This window comes from Carassius gibelio, chromosome B14 (assembly GCF_023724105.1).
Source record: "Carassius gibelio isolate Cgi1373 ecotype wild population from Czech Republic chromosome B14, carGib1.2-hapl.c, whole genome shotgun sequence".
In the NCBI taxonomy this organism is placed as follows: Eukaryota; Metazoa; Chordata; class Actinopteri; order Cypriniformes; family Cyprinidae; genus Carassius; species Carassius gibelio.
Window position 1 is genome coordinate 21713566 of NC_068409.1, and position 16001 is coordinate 21729566.

The window sequence follows — 16001 nt, forward strand, 5'->3', positions numbered from 1 at the left end:
TCTAATTGAGGAAAGATGAGGGATGATGTAATGCTTGACTGAATATGACTTCCTTAACTATAAGTCTAAACTTTAGGCATGAAATGAGCATGGATATTTCTGAGCTAAATGCAGTCTTAATGGATCCTCTACTGTGAAGTCTAAGTACCCGTGCTCCTCTGAAGATCTGACTGGGTTAAAACTAGAGAGCATCTCTAGAGTAACATCTGTTTTGTCTAGAGCTGTCAGAAAGTGTGTGTGAGAGGCTATCTTAAAAACTAAATGAGCTGTGATATGCCAAACATGAAGAGATGGTGAAGAGATGGTGAATAAATAGTCTCCCCTTTGCACTGATGATAAAGTCTGAGCAGAATAAAAAAAAAATCAAGCAAAATGAAAATTTATAGTACTATATTTGTGTATTTACACTCTGCATAAACTGCAATGACAAATAATCAATACTGACATTTACTACTGTTCAAAGTTTGAGGTTGGTAAGATGTATCTTCTTTTTTTTTTTTTTTGCAAGAGGTCTCTTATGCTGTTCAAGCTTGCATTTATTTAAAATTAAAAATACTGTAAAACAGTAACATTGTGAAACATTACTACAATTACTGTTTTCTATTTTAATCTTTTCTATACAATTTATTCCTGCGACGCAAAGCTGAATTTTTTGCATCATTACGCCAGACTTCAGTGTCACATGATTCTTCAGAAATCATTATAATATGCTGATTTGCTGCTCTTCAAACATTTATTATTAATTTTAATGTTGAAAACAGTTGCAGTGCTTGTTTTTTTAATGTATTCATTATTATTATTTTTCTGACAATCTGATATTTTTTCAGGAATTCTTATTAAATAAAAAGTTTTAAAACAGCACTTATGTGAAATATAAATATTATGTAACATTATACATGTTTTTACTGTCACCTTTGATAAATTTGATCAATACTTGCTAAATAAAAGTATTAATTTCTTTAAAAAAAAAGACTGACACCAAACTCTTCAATGCACTAAAGACTAATATAATATAGTGCGCAAACTAATATATAATATGTGGGAAGCTGAACTATTAAATATTGTATTTTTATTTAATACACATTTTCTTTTTTTTCTACAAACATTTGTTCAAGATCAAACAATATTTTGGAGACCCCCTGCCGTACTGCCACAGACAGACCCCCTGTTGAAGACCCCAGATTTAACTGCTTTTGAGGCTCAGTCTGCATTATATGATGACATTTAAACCATAAACAAAGATTTACATTCTCTTTTCCATATCTTTTTTTACTAGCTCTGTCCTATAGCAATAAACACAAAACAATCATTTTGTGTGTGCATGTGTCTGTTTGTGTCTTAAAGCATCACGTTAATTTGCTCTTCCATATTGTTTGCAGTTTTATGATAAGCTGTTATTGGTTTAAAAAGGCACTACACATACAGTTGACTTTTATCTTATTTTGGGAAGAATTTGTTATGCAGCAGACACACTCACCCAGAACTCATTCTGGCTCTCTGTGCTCACACACATCAATACCTAAAGCATGTCTTTCAAGGGTGGATCTGAGGATAAGAAAATGGATAAATTAAGCATGACTCTCTTTTTATATTACAGTCTTTGAAATGGGGATTACCTGTTAATTTGTTTTCCGAATACAAAAAAGAGTCAGTGTCATTTACATGCTGTGTACCTTCCCAAAGTGGTTAAAAGCAGCTCTGTGTGCCGCTGCAGATCTCGCTCTGTCCTGCTAACAGGAATTAGAGCTGTCTATCAATCTGAATGACATGTGAGACCAAAACACCTCACTCACTTGGTTTTCCACCAGAGTTTGGTGTGCATCGTTGGCTCCAAACGATCCCTTCCACTACTACATTAATCACCAGTTCAGTTTAACAGCTGGCAGAAATATTGTGTGACCAGCAAACTTGATCTAGATTAAAGTTCTTTCTTAACGCCATATAAAGAATGTCTACTATATCAAGATCTCATTCAGTGACGCTCATACATATTCACATAATTCATATGGTTCACTGCATGGTCAGAAATGAACTTTTCCATTTAGAGACAATTTAAGTTTTCCTTTCTCTTTGAAGTCGTGGCGTAATGGTCAGAGAGTTTGACTCCTAACCCTAGGGTTGTGGGTTCGAGTCTCGGGCTGCCCACTGCTCCGAGTGTGTGTTCAGGGTGTGTGTGTGTTCAGTGCTGTGTGTGTGTGCACTTTGGATGGGTTAAATGCAGAGCACGAATTCGAGGTATGGGTCACCATACTTGGTCAAGTCACTTTCACTTTCAATCTTCGGCCCCTGGAATAGATTTCCAGGGTTGTTGTTTTGTTTTGTTTTTGAGAGCAATTTTTATCAACGTCTTAATAATTGTATCTGTTTTCTTTCATCTCAAATACTTGAATTAACCAATTACTTCAATCAAAATACCTAAACTGTTGTCAATAACATGTCTGCACGGTGTTGTTTATGATGAGTCATTCAGTTCATTATGAATTCAATCAGTGAGCTCGCTCTCTCAACAACAACTCTGGAGATTTCAGCACTGACTAATCTAAGCCTCTCTGATTGGTCACTGCATTCCTAAACTCAACGGATATGTGTATGATTGCGCTACAAAAAAGCAGTCTGTTACACCGTGCACGACACGTGCAATATACACTTTTCATTCATTTTCTGTAATCGATTGTTTTATTGTGCAGGGGTAATTTTAGCCCATTTATCTGGAATTTGTAGTGCATTTTTGTTCATTTTGGTGGCATCTTTGCCACAAGCCCCTGTTAATTTCCGACCCTGGTTCGTCATCCGCATGAAGGAAGGAGTTTGTGTAGGAATTCCAGGATATCACACAAAATGGACACATCCAAGGCAATGGCCAAGGCAATGCTTCTCATTTTCATTTAGTTTAAATTTATCTAAAAGTCCTCCATAAAATGTGCTGCACACATCTGAATATTTTGGGTTCAACTGTTGTAAATACAACTTAACCATTGTTCATTTCTAGTCGTGTCCTCTTTTGGAAGACCAAACAAATTATTTTTGCTTTTGGAAAACTTGAAATCGCATCATATGACCCCCTTAAGAAAAATTATATAATAGTATCTCAATGATACATATCACTATTACCCCATAAAATGGGTCACAAGTGGCGTTCTGTATCATTTTAATCATAATTTATGAGAAAAATATCACCTGAAGTTCTCAGGTTAACAACTTCTCAATCATGTATGATATCAAATTGTAACATGCTATCGTGTATCGTGTATCAATGTGGCCACTTTTATTTACCCTTAAAGGATGCATATTAGTACATTAAAGGAACATATTAGTATTTTAAAAGAACATATTAGTATCAAAATGGTATATATTAGTACCTTTTGAAAAGGTACCTCCACGGCAGATTTTATAGCAGATGCTGCACCCTTATATTGTGTCTTATTTTTCAGAAATCCTGATTTGTAGGACAGACTGAATCACAAAGTGAAGTCTCAAAATACTTCCTCACATGCCACATGTCTATCTTTTATCACCTACAGGCTGATACCGTTTAAGATTTTAGAGGCTTTTAACCAAGCCATTGACATGAATCAAAAGAGACACACTGTGACTAAATGCGATATGAGACCGATGAAGGGACCCAGAAAACTGGCGCGTGGTGCTCATCACTAGATGCCCTGAAAAAGTCCCTGTGACAGAGCCTCTTAACTTTCATGATTGTTTGGCAAAGTTGACTTCAAAGAGCCGATTCTTTGGCGCTGCTTGCGGTGTGTGAGAAAGCCAGGCTAACGTGGGGAGGGGCAGCAGGGGCTGATGGGAGTCGAGTGAAGGGAAGGGATGGAGTATGCTGGAGTGGAGAGCAGAGCCCTTTGATCTGTGTCAGCCACGAAAAGTACAAAAGAATCAAAAGCAATGGGGAGAGCAGTACAGAAGATTGCAAACAAGGCTCGCTTGCAATTCCCTGTGGGAGCGTGCCAGGGAAAAAAAACACGACGAGACAAGAGCACATTTCAGAAATTCTGCAGACTGTTTGGGAATTTCTCTCAGGCTTAAAGCTGAAGCAATTAGCATTGAGCCACCTCTCTGAACAGACAGGGGCTAGCTAAATCCACCATGCTAACATTGTTAGTGCAACACAATTAGTGGAGTCAACCCAAATTACACGATTCATTAAACTGACCAATCAAGAAGATCCATTTTTCAATCAACGTGAATGCTACTTTCTATTCGTAATTGGCTGTCCATTTGTAATCAGTGCTGGGGAAGCAACTTTGAAATTAAAGAAAGGTTAGAAAGGACAATTTACCTTCAACAACAAATAATAGGCCTGCAAGAAACCTAGGGGCAGTTTTACTAAACAGGGTAAATTAGCGCAAGAGCTTTTGCTAGGAAATTCTGAAAGACCCGGTATTGCGTGACTCCTAGTTGAGGGTTCCAAGTCATCTTTTATTTTCTGAAGCACATTAAAAATAACATGGCTTGGCAAACAATATGTCCGGATAATGTGTTCTGGCATTCAAAATAATATGTCTGGAAAAAATCCTCTCCCTTCTACCACATGCTCTCTGTTCTCAGCAGTGCTTCTTCCTAGCAATAATATCACACACAAAATGATTTAAGACATGCTTTTTTGGTTTTAAATAACGGCATAAATAGCAATTATTTGAAGATCGCAAACATTAGTAAAATGCATTGCGTGATTCATTTGAATACTCTCCTCCCATAATGTTTGCATCTGAAAGGGAAACTCCTACAAATGCATATTTAATAAGGTCAGGCACAAAAATAACTGTCCTTTTCCATGCTAATTCTTCACTACGTGTTTTTAGTAAAACCTGACAGTACAGTTTTAATGCCAAAAGACGGTTTGCGCTGGCACAAGCTGTTAGTAAAACTGGCCCATAATCTAATCTAATCTAATCTAATCTAATCTACCGTATTTTTTGGACTATAAATCGCACCTGAGTATAAGTCGCATCAGTCCAAAAATATATGATGAGGAAAAAAATATATATAAGTCGCACTGGACTATAAGTCGCATTTATTTAGAACCAAAAACCAAGAGAAAACATCTACAGCCGCGAGAGGGCACTCTATGTTTTCAGTGGTAGACTACAGGAGCACAGAGCAGCATAGAGCGCCCTCTCACGGCTGGAGACGGTAATGTTTTCTCTTGGTTAATTTCTCTTGGTTCATGTCAAATTGATTTTTATAAATAAGTCGCACAGAAGCTCACCTTGAAAGAGGGCGGCATTCTGAATGATGAGAACTTTGAGCTGAGCGCTGGTGGCCTGGAGACTGGACTCCATATTCTGTTTGGCAATGAGCAAGTAGCGCTCCTCCATTTTGCGAGAACAGCAGGTCAGGCCTTTCGGCTGGCACACCTGCAGATCTGAGCCTGAAGAACAGGAGAGAGACATAACATTTGTTACAACCATTGCAATAAACAAGTAAACAGACCGCGGCACTTAATAAATTCCCTATGAAAGTGTGTTTGCTTTATGAGTCAAGCTTCAGAGAGCACTGGAGAAACCGTTTTATAGAGCCCATTGTTTACTTTACCTATTCAGATCTCAAAGACAACAAAAGGAATACCTGCTACTTAACTCAAACATGATATTTAATTTCTATGCATTGCATTTCATCTGGCCAAACTGATTAGCAGAGAACAAACACTCATTAAAGGAAAACAAGACAATCAGGGAGAACGTTTCGGTAAAGACGGACCCCAGGAGACTACTACTATGCAAAATCTGTCCACTTAAAGTCTGAAGTAGTGCACCTTCCCATGTGGATTGGATGAAAGAGACACGGATGAACAGAAAAACAGTCAACACGTTGACAGGAATGTCTTGTTGAAGTGAATGAAGAGGTGACAGGTGATTTGTTTACACCCGTTATACTAGAATCGAAGTTTGAAGGTTATCTATCAAAGAGGCATAATTGGATTTGCTGGGAGAGAAAAGACTATTGAGAAATACGCTCTCTGGATGAAGGAGCTTCAGTTCGTGGCTCACATATGAATAATAATCTAAAAATGGTCATGCCTTGTCGGGAGAGAAACAAAACTGAATCTACTGAATCAAACATCAAGGATGCAGAAAATAAAAATGACCAATGCCTGATTAAGTTTCCCATGTGTTACATTTGATGGCCAGGAGACGGATGCAGAAAAACAACAACAAAATTGCACACTTGAAAACTTACAGGGCTTCATTTTCACATTAATTTATTTATCAGCTCTTTTCACAAATAAGCATAAAACATTAAATCTCCTCACATTTTAAATGTTACTTTGTAATCTGCAAATGCTTTCCAACTGAAGTTGGGGGAAAAAGCAACACACAATACTCACGCCTCATATTGCAGAACACCCAACACTGAAAAACACATGTAAAGGGTTGTTTTGGGCAGAGTGCATTGTGGGATTCCACTGCATTCAGGGCAAACAGACCTCTCTGCATGTGAACCAGGACTAGGAAACAGCTGCTGTGAAAATCAGTCAGATTATTGCAAATGTTTTCCCCGAGGGCCGCGGATCCACATTTGGAAATGTGGCCAATTATCTTGCGATTACACATGCAAAGAGAGAACTTGTGCTCCGAAAATCCTCAGCCCTTTTAGATTTTCATTTCCATTATTATTTTGAAAGGGCATCCTACATGCAACTTTGTTCTCAATCACTTTGCCTCTCTGTCATCTCATGCATCTCTGAGCAGCGCTGTTAAACCGGAGCCAAATGAAGTGTGTGAGTGTGTGTATGTCAGCTACCTGAGGGGGTGGAGGTGGCACTAGGTTGATTGATAGTGCTGTAAACAAACTTCAGAGGAGTCCCAATGCTCCAGTTCACACAGACATATAAGATGATGATGGGGTAGGAGAAAAGGAGGGCATAACACAATCTGGGCAGAGACGAAAGTGTCACTGCTCTGTTTAAGAGAGGCTTTTTGCTGCATTTTGGAATACTGTCATAACTATTGTGGAGCGTTCGACTAAAAGGGATGGGATAAAAATAAAACAGGATAAACATTCACAGTCTGATGCTCTCAGATAGCAAATTTCATCATAGAGGAGACCTCAAGAACATGTTCCCCAATGAACAGCAACAGACAGAACTGAAAATGGAACATGGAAAAGGAACAACTTACTTACGTTCAGATTCAATCAGGTTTGGTCTTCACTAGGCTTGATCAGAACAGAGAAACGGTTCAGTGAAAAAAAGAGAGAGATCCAAATGATTTTTTGAGTCATTGACTTTTATAAATGGTTTTAAAATTGACAATATTCTTCCAGTAGGATTCCAAAATGTTCCCTCCATTACTGTTCAGAGCGAAAAATACAGATTCCAATTCTTGAGATGACTATGAGCCGGTTCTTGAATCAAAAACATAAATAGGCCTAAAAATGGATTGTTCACACCAAAAAAAGAGAATTCTGTCATCATTAACTCATCCTCTTAAGATATTAAAGTGTGTGTTTCCGGGTGGGGGGGTCAAACAACACCAATAACTAATAACAAACCAATAACAAAATATCCTATTTTTTCTCCCACAGAATTTTTTTTTAACAAACATGTCTGGAACGGCATGAACATGAATAAATAATGACTAAAAAAAGTTTTTGGGTCGGTATCCCTTTAAGGCGTAAGTAAGTGTGGTGATTAGTTGTTCATATGATAATAGTTAATACACATTATGACATTCTGTCAGTGGTCTTCTATAAAAAATAAAGGACTGAATGAAATATATTACCAAATGTTTTGTTCTTAGTTGTTACATATTTACTATAAAAATGATCCAAGCACTTTGCAACAGAATTGTTTCTGCTTTCCTAATGTTTCCTTCTCAAATTGAAAAGAATCGTTAATGGAACTGTTAGGATTCAGAACCGGAATCATTAAATTCCTTTCGATTCTTATACTGAAAGACTGAATAAATGATCTGAAATTTTCAATCCTTGCCATGTTCATCATCGAAGATGAGAAAACAAATCCAACAAGTCCTAAAAACATACTCTACAAGTTTGTTGATTGAAATAACTTAATAGACCATGAAAGAGATTAAAATGCAGGAGATTTAAGTGCTGCCAAATTTTAAATCCCATATGAAAATGTGAAGACAAAATGTCAAAGAAATCGCCTTGGGGGAAAGGAAAAAATGCTGATCTACTAAGCACACAGCGCCTGTTAGGAATGGGTAAATAAACCCATTAACATCACATGCCATCAAATACCAACAACAGCAAGAAAAACCCAATACTTTTTGATCTGCACCAATACGGATATGAAATGTGAAATCATGAGCAAACCTGCCATATCGTGCAGACGGCACATTTCATATGCACACTGACAGGCTTAATATCCAAAATCAATACTTGCAAAGGACCGGCGACAGATACGATCGAGCTAATTTCAGACTCCAAGGCAAATTTATTAAGCTGTCAATAGCCTAGCGAGTGGAGGGGCGGGGGGAGAGCTGGCAGAAGGGAACAGGTATGAGACGAGAAAGAATTCAGACAGATTTAGTAATTATCTTCAGCAAAACAGACAATTTTATCGGCACGTCTGCTGTTCGCAGATGATAAATGTACTTTATTAGGGAAGTTGCGAGCTGTCAGGGAAAAGTGAAGGACTTTACAAGAGGGAGATTGCTCCCAGCAGAGAAGCATAAACAAATATTACATCAAACTCTCTAACTAAAGACTGCTCATAAATACTACTGATTAGATTGTTTGTCTTCTGAAAACAGAACAGAAAACATTTGTTCGAAAAGAAACTGTGACTGACCATACAGACGTCATTTGTTTGTCTTGTTCTAGCAGCAGTTTTCAACTCATACCGCCAATATAAAACAGCTAGATTTACATTTTATAATAGCTTTTATTAAGGGGTCAATGCCAAATAAAAGTGTCCTGAATAAATAACAATTAAAACCTAAAAAAATCTAGTTCAAAGCAAATGTAATACATATTTTCCAAAGTATGAATCTATACATTTTAATCATGCTTTAAAATAAGTATCTTTCATAAATACCATAAATAATATATTCATAAATATCAGCAAGTTTTTCGGGAGGTTGCATCATAAGACCTTTTCAAACCTGAACTAACCAGGTAAAACTCTATGATATTTCATAAGTTCTATTCACCTTTTTCTAATACATAAAAGTAAACTAATGTAACTTGCAAACATTCAGTGAGAGAAACAATCAAGCTACTTATTAATGTTTTTATTGAAGATTTTTAATCATCATGATATCAGGGCAGCTGTAGTACACTGATATTTGACTATATATATCCTTTATATCCTAATTTTCCTCTGGACTCTGACTGAAAAACATGGGTTGAGCCTCTACATAGATACAACCTCTTCCATATTCATTTTCCACTGCGTCAAGACACACTCACTTTCTTCCTTATCGCCTAAAATTTCTAGAAACTCCTAAATTCCCCTTCTCTCCTGCAGCCTCTCCCAAAGGCCTCAGGCGTGTGAGTATCCCTGTCGGAGCCCAGATGAAAAAGACGGCTCTGACAGAGACGTGGTGAGCGCTGTGTACACATTTCAGCCTCACGCTCCTCCTTAACAAGCCTGGAGACACAGAGCGCAGCCAGATGCATGCATAAGCGAGATCTTAAGAACCATTTATAAAGCTATCAGCATGCAAGTTTAATAGGGGCTGTGGGGAAAACATGCTGTGTTAAAATACAGAAAATGTTAAAAGGATGTTATTAGAAGCTTGAATTACAGAGCAACGACACAGGAATTATGACGTTTCTTTCTAGGCTGGCTTCAAAGACATCAGTACGTGTGAACAATTAAAAGAAGTGAAAAGTCAAGGGGCTGATGAAAGTATACGAAGTATATGATTATGAATCAGGCTCCTCTGCCAGGGAGGCAGGAGAGTTAATGGACTAAAGCAAAGCCTTCTGTCGTCATACAGTGCCACTGGAAGTATTTAATGAAAGAAAGTACCTCAGACTTCCACAGAATGGAGCACACAAGGGTGAGATTCAGTTCGGGAGAGATAAAGTAAATAACAGCACAACAAAAGCCCGCAGCCCGCACAAGCATGCTGTGTAGCTCTGTTTCAATCAGACCCAGAAAATCCAAGATATGTGGTTTAATAGAAAGTCTGACCACAGTCATTAGAAAAAACTTTCATGGCTTGTGGGCATGTGATCCCTCACCTTCAACTTTAAATGGACTACCAGAGACATTGACCTAAGCCATTATCTCATAATTACAGAAACTGTGTGGGCATTTATCAAAATATGAAGGTACTTCACTGCCCAAGGCACTGTCTACTGCCCCTTGACACTATACTAAAGTCTCTTAAGGACTTCACATATTGCTACGAAAAAAATGGTAGAACCTTTCAAGCATTAAATATGTGAATATATAAAGTATATGAAGTGATCACTGCATGAGAAAATGAATAAAAATACATTATTTTTATATAATAACAATACCGGTAACTTCAATTATTCCACATAAAAATAATGATACATACCAAAAATAAAATATTATTGTAATGAAAATGATTGTCAATTATTATAATGTAATAATTCATTTTAAAATGAATACATTTATGTAGAGGGAAAAAAATATGTACTTTTAAAGTAGTAATAGTGTATGTACCTTTAAGTTAATAATATGTGAATAAATAATAATAACATTATTATTATTTATATGACTAATGTTTTAACTCTCATGTTTAAAAATGCAGCTATAAATTAATTGAACACAGATTAACAGTGATGTGCATTGTGCACAATTGTTCTATGATAAAATACTTCCTCAAATCTCAAAGACAACTATAAGTATTTGATTTATATTTTGATTTCCCCCCAAAAGTGCAAATAGAGTGGTAACTTCAAAACATTTGAGCATCCAGACAAGCTCAGCCGTTTGACCGTCCAATGGCAGACGTAGTTTCCCTATCTACTATTCTGTTTGATGAAATAAGACGGCATGCTAGCAAGGTGGTTTATAATTTCTATGAGGACTTGCTTTTGATAAATGGAATAACAATACTGTCTGCAATGAGAGGATCTTGCCTTTGATGCGGTGAACAAGTGTCTCTGAAATGCATTCTGCCATTAAACAAGCGGCACAGAAGCCCCTTAACAGCCTCTAACATGAGCTCTTGAGGGAGGTCAGTGGCACTTCATTAGCTGGATCTCATTCGTGAGTACCAATGGACTGGAATACAGCTTCCTCTCATCTCATGTTGATCAGAGAGAGACTGCTGAGAGATGGACCCTGACTTCACTTTGTACTCAACCCTCTGAACCCCTCATTACTCAGACGCTCTCTTCAGTGGAACCAAAGCAACGACACAGAACTATGAGTTTAACAACGGTCATCCTTATTTGAGCACTCGTTATCTAATAAAATATTTGCAGGGGACGCCACATCAAAACGTCAGATTGATGTAACGACTGTACGTGCGAGCCAGAGTAAAGGTGCCTTTGAGACTACAAAGACAGTCAGCTGTCTATTGTGCTTTGACATTCAGCTCTTCCTCGCGGGACGAGGAGGCCAGGATGAGCAAGAGAGACATCAACAATAAAAAAAATGGAAAAGATGTGCCAGTAGAGAAAGGGAGAACCTCTCATTGGCTTTTTTGGTCTTGCGGCCCCCTGGCATTACATGCGGTATGATTAGAATTCAGTTCAATCTTCCTGCGGGCTGCATGTCTCGGCTTGGCCTCCTTGTATTCCAATGTAGATACATCAGTCATCACATCCTCTCTTCTCTCTAATGTTGGTCTATCCGTCTCTCTCTCTCCATCTCTCCATCTCTCCGTCCCACACACAGAAGCCAGTAGAGAGCACATTTGGCAGCTGAACAGAAACACAGCGGTTGCATCTACCACAAATCAACCCAAATATCACCACGAGTTTAAAGCCCACCACCGAGTTTACTGGGGTCACAGGGCAGCAGATGCAGCTGCCTGGTGCGTGGTTCAGAAAAAGGGGTCTCTGAAGGTGAACAACCGCATCTAACACGAGAAACAGACCAAGAGAAATACACGTTTCTGTTCGCAGGAACTCAGAACATTAGATGCGATACGAATCAAGCAAAGCATTAAATCTGCAAGCAGGCCGGGAGAGAGAGTAAAACTCTCAGTGGAATAAATAAAATCACTAGAAGGTGACAGCAACACTATACGGCCCGAAGTTGTTCCCATTTCCAATTAACATTAAGGTTGTCTACATTCATTTGCTACTTCAAGGCCAGCGACGTGCACTGGGTTCGAAATAGATGCTCCATTTGACGGAAACTGGACGGCTCTTTTTGCACAAATGAGGCTTAACAAAATCATCTCAAACTGTCATTAGAGTTTTTAAATTATGATGTTATGTAGTGAATGGACTCATATAAACAGGGACATTAAACATCTTTAAAATGGAAAAGATATTAAGTTCACTTTATGAACTTGTTGATCTGTTATGGCATTTTTCTAAACAAGTATGGCTCTTATGATGCATTTAGCCAACACATAAATCAATACCAAATAAGGGGGGCAAACAATTAACCTCACATTCTTTCACAGTCTGACATAATACAAGGACACCAATTAAGGTTTCTGGCTACATATGCTGGAGTTGCGTGGTATCAAATGAATAAAGCCAAAGGCTTCGCCGCACCTCTAATTACTGCACCAGGCATAAAGTCCAGAGCCCGGTGCCGCTGGGATTATCAGGACTCTACACCGCCTGCGGCACACTTCCGAAAAAAAAAAACTCAGTTAGTCCTTTCTCTGAAGAGCAATGTTCAGGTTTAAAAAAACTAGGGCTTCAAAAAGGCTTTTATTGCAGGATTGTACCCATCAGGACATGAAGTACCATAACAGCTACTGAAGAGAAGCACAACCAACCCAAAATGCCTTTGAAGAAATTCATATGAGAAACTGCAGTTTCATATCTTCTGCATGCAATCCGGTAAGTTTGCATAGTAACTGACAGTAGCACCTTTAATTTAAAGTACCAGTGGATGCAGGTTCTTGCAGTCCAGCAAGATATGCAATGCAATCACTCTGTTACTTTTCTTAAACTCTGATAAAGGTTAAAATGTGTTAAAAATTCCTCTGAGAAGGCAAATGACTGAGAATATCACTCTGTTCCTTGTCCTTAACCCAATTGCAATCCATTTAAATTGCAAATTCAAACTCTGCAAAAACAAACAGCACCTCTGACTAAATGGAACTGGGAAGGTCACTTTATATCTCCTGAAAGCAGCTGAACCATAAGGGATTGCTCGGGTTTTACAATCAGTCACCTACAAGTCATTTCACATGGTGTTAGAAAGACTCATAATGGCTCAAATTATTCAAATTAAGTAAACATATACATATCTATTAAAAAAAAAAATAACATAAAACAACTGGTTTTGAATCTTTTTGAATTTTAAAATGCAAAACTTGTAATTTTAATTAACCTAAGTGCAAAAATGAATGACTGGAATAGTTATGTAAGTTTATCTAGAGTTCTTTTTGAAGCAATTGCTACCACTAGGGAAAAAATGAAGATACTTGCACATAAAGCAGCTTAACAACAAAATGCAGTCACTGGGGAAAAGCAAGATCCTTTTCAGCAGATTTTTTGTTATGAGAGCCAAACAAACTCTCCATGTTTCTACCCCACTTCTCTCCAGCCTCCAGTTGAGGCAGAATTAAAGCTTCAAGCAGCTAAGAGGAGATGTCAAGTAGAGAGCCAGCCATCCATCCTGTCATTCATCTCAACACATCTATCTCTTCAGCTCTCCGCTGGGAAATGTAGCAACCTCAATAAACAGACTAACACAATTCGCCTTCTCCACCATGACAAGTAATTCACACTAGTTATGGCTAAGAGAAATACATTTACAGCTCTCCTCGGGCTACTTCTGCAGCCTCCGCTCAGAGCTGAAGATGACAATCCAGTCAGGACACTTATTTCATCTTCAACCTACTGATAGAGCTTCACATCATGCAGAGGGTGAAAATAATATCTCATGAAATGAGCCACAGGAAATGCACACATAAGAAAAAAGGAATAGTATGGCAAGTCATTTTAACATTTGGTCTTTAAAAATAACTACTTTGTATATTTGTTACTAGTATTTTGTAAGCCAATAGTTACTATCATTTTCAATTTCACTACAGTAATACGTCAGTTTAGTATAAGTGACTATTTAACCTATTCATTTGCTACTATAATCACTTTTCCAATACAGTAACTACTTGTTTTTACTGGTAGCAAATGTTTTAAAATGAATTCTATGGGGATTTGTGGTTTAGATATAAACTAGTCCCTTTAAAGTAGTAGGCTATTTATTTAGCTTGTTCTTGGCACTTCTTCCTAGTGTCTATCCAATCTGAACGAAATGAATAGATGCTAGTAGGCTATCCATACTGCTGTTAACAACATAGATATGTCTCATATACAGCAAGGTGACAGCCAGCATGGATAGCCTACCTATTGAATTCGTAAACAAAAATGTGCAATCTGTTAACAATAAAATTTACTATCTAGCAACGAAAGTATAATTTAGTGAAATTAGTGAAACTGGGAGAATAGGATATGTTAATCAAAGTTTTATTACTTGATTTAAAAATGCATGCTTGGAACAAAACTAGTTACTAAATAAAAGTTAAATCGGCAGGTCATAAGTTCTTAATTTCATTATGACAGCGTTTTTTCTTCAATAGGCTACTAAAGGTTTCTCAGCTGTAACCGATTACTACAGCACAGCAATTCTGTACAACTGGAATATGGCTCAGTCTTATATTAATGCACATGTGAAAATATTCTTAAATCTAGGCTACTTTAAACTATGCGAAACGCTGTTACCTGGAAAATATCAATAACAAAATCATTCAGACTAGCGCACTGTATTTCAATAGGCTACATAAATCCACTCAATATAAAAAAGACAATAACTAAATAAAAAACACACAGATACCGTATAGCATTTCAGTATTAAGTCAAGCTCAGAAGTATTAGTACAAGTCTAATTAAACAGCAGGTAAAACTTTTGGATAGTGTTTTAAAAGCTTTGTGGACAAAGATTTGACATAGATATAAGATCTGAATAGCTCGGTTTACCTGAGACTGGCGTTTCTGGTGTCCATTTCATCCCCGGGTACAAAAACTGGAAAGACGAGCGCACTTCGCGACAGTCCAGCACCTGACTGCTCTGCCGAGAGAACGGCAGCATCAGGACGCACAGAATCAGAGCCCCGTTCAACTTCAGCCCGGACATTATGAGTCCAAATGCGCTGAAGTGAAGAAATATAATGCGCAAAAAGGTTTTCCTTGTGATGGATTTGATTACAAGCGCAAATGAAGAGAGCAGGAACGATCCGCGTTGCTGGAAGTGAGCAGAAAGCGATGAGCTGGACTCAGCGGCAGCATCACTGAAGTGAGTGTGAGGAGAGTCCTGAGGAGCTCTTCATCTCCAGCTCAATAACAGACCCAAACTTCATGCTCACAAATCAAGGTCATATTTCCCTGCGGGACTGCGCGATTTATACATGACTCTTGCATTATGTAAATAAACCAGTTACCGAAGAATCTCGCTTGGTATTGAACTCTTTCGTTGATGTTAAAGTTATGATTATGAAGACAGGAGGCGCGTTGTGAATCCCTTGCACTGCCACGGTCATGCGCACAGAGAGACCAATATCAAGTCTACATAAAATTCAAATCGACTTTTTTTCTCTACCAGATCTCAATCACGTCTTATGCTAATTTAATTGTCTAAAAAATGTTAATGTGGTTATATATAATCAGGGGATTAGATCCCCGGCAATGCCTATGTCATTTTACATTTTAAAATTCATTTGAATATACAGAGCAAACAATCAACACAATTTGTCACATTTCCAGCTATCTGCTGCCATCTGGTGCTGGTAAGGGTTATTGCAAAGTCATGGCACCAATAAATCTCTGAAATCAATTTCATTCTAAGAGGGGCGAGGTAGAATAAATATCCACATTTTATTGAGAATGAAAACAATAAGCAGTATACACAC

At 37.8% G+C, this 16001-nt stretch overlaps 1 protein-coding gene across 1 annotated transcript in view; it reads right to left on the reverse strand.

Annotated features, from left to right (window-relative positions):
* Nucleotides 1-15679, reverse strand: part of LOC127971885 (glypican-3) — a 119117-nt gene extending 103438 nt beyond the window's left edge. Inside the window, exons 1-2 of the mRNA XM_052575175.1 lie at nt 15073-15679; nt 5219-5380 (exon numbers count right to left, since the gene is read on the reverse strand). Of these exons, the coding sequence (XP_052431135.1) occupies nt 5219-5380; nt 15073-15229 (319 nt within the window). The 5' untranslated portion in view covers nt 15230-15679. The remainder of the gene's footprint in view (nt 1-5218; nt 5381-15072) is intronic.
* Between the last annotated feature and the right edge of the window lie 322 nt (nt 15680-16001).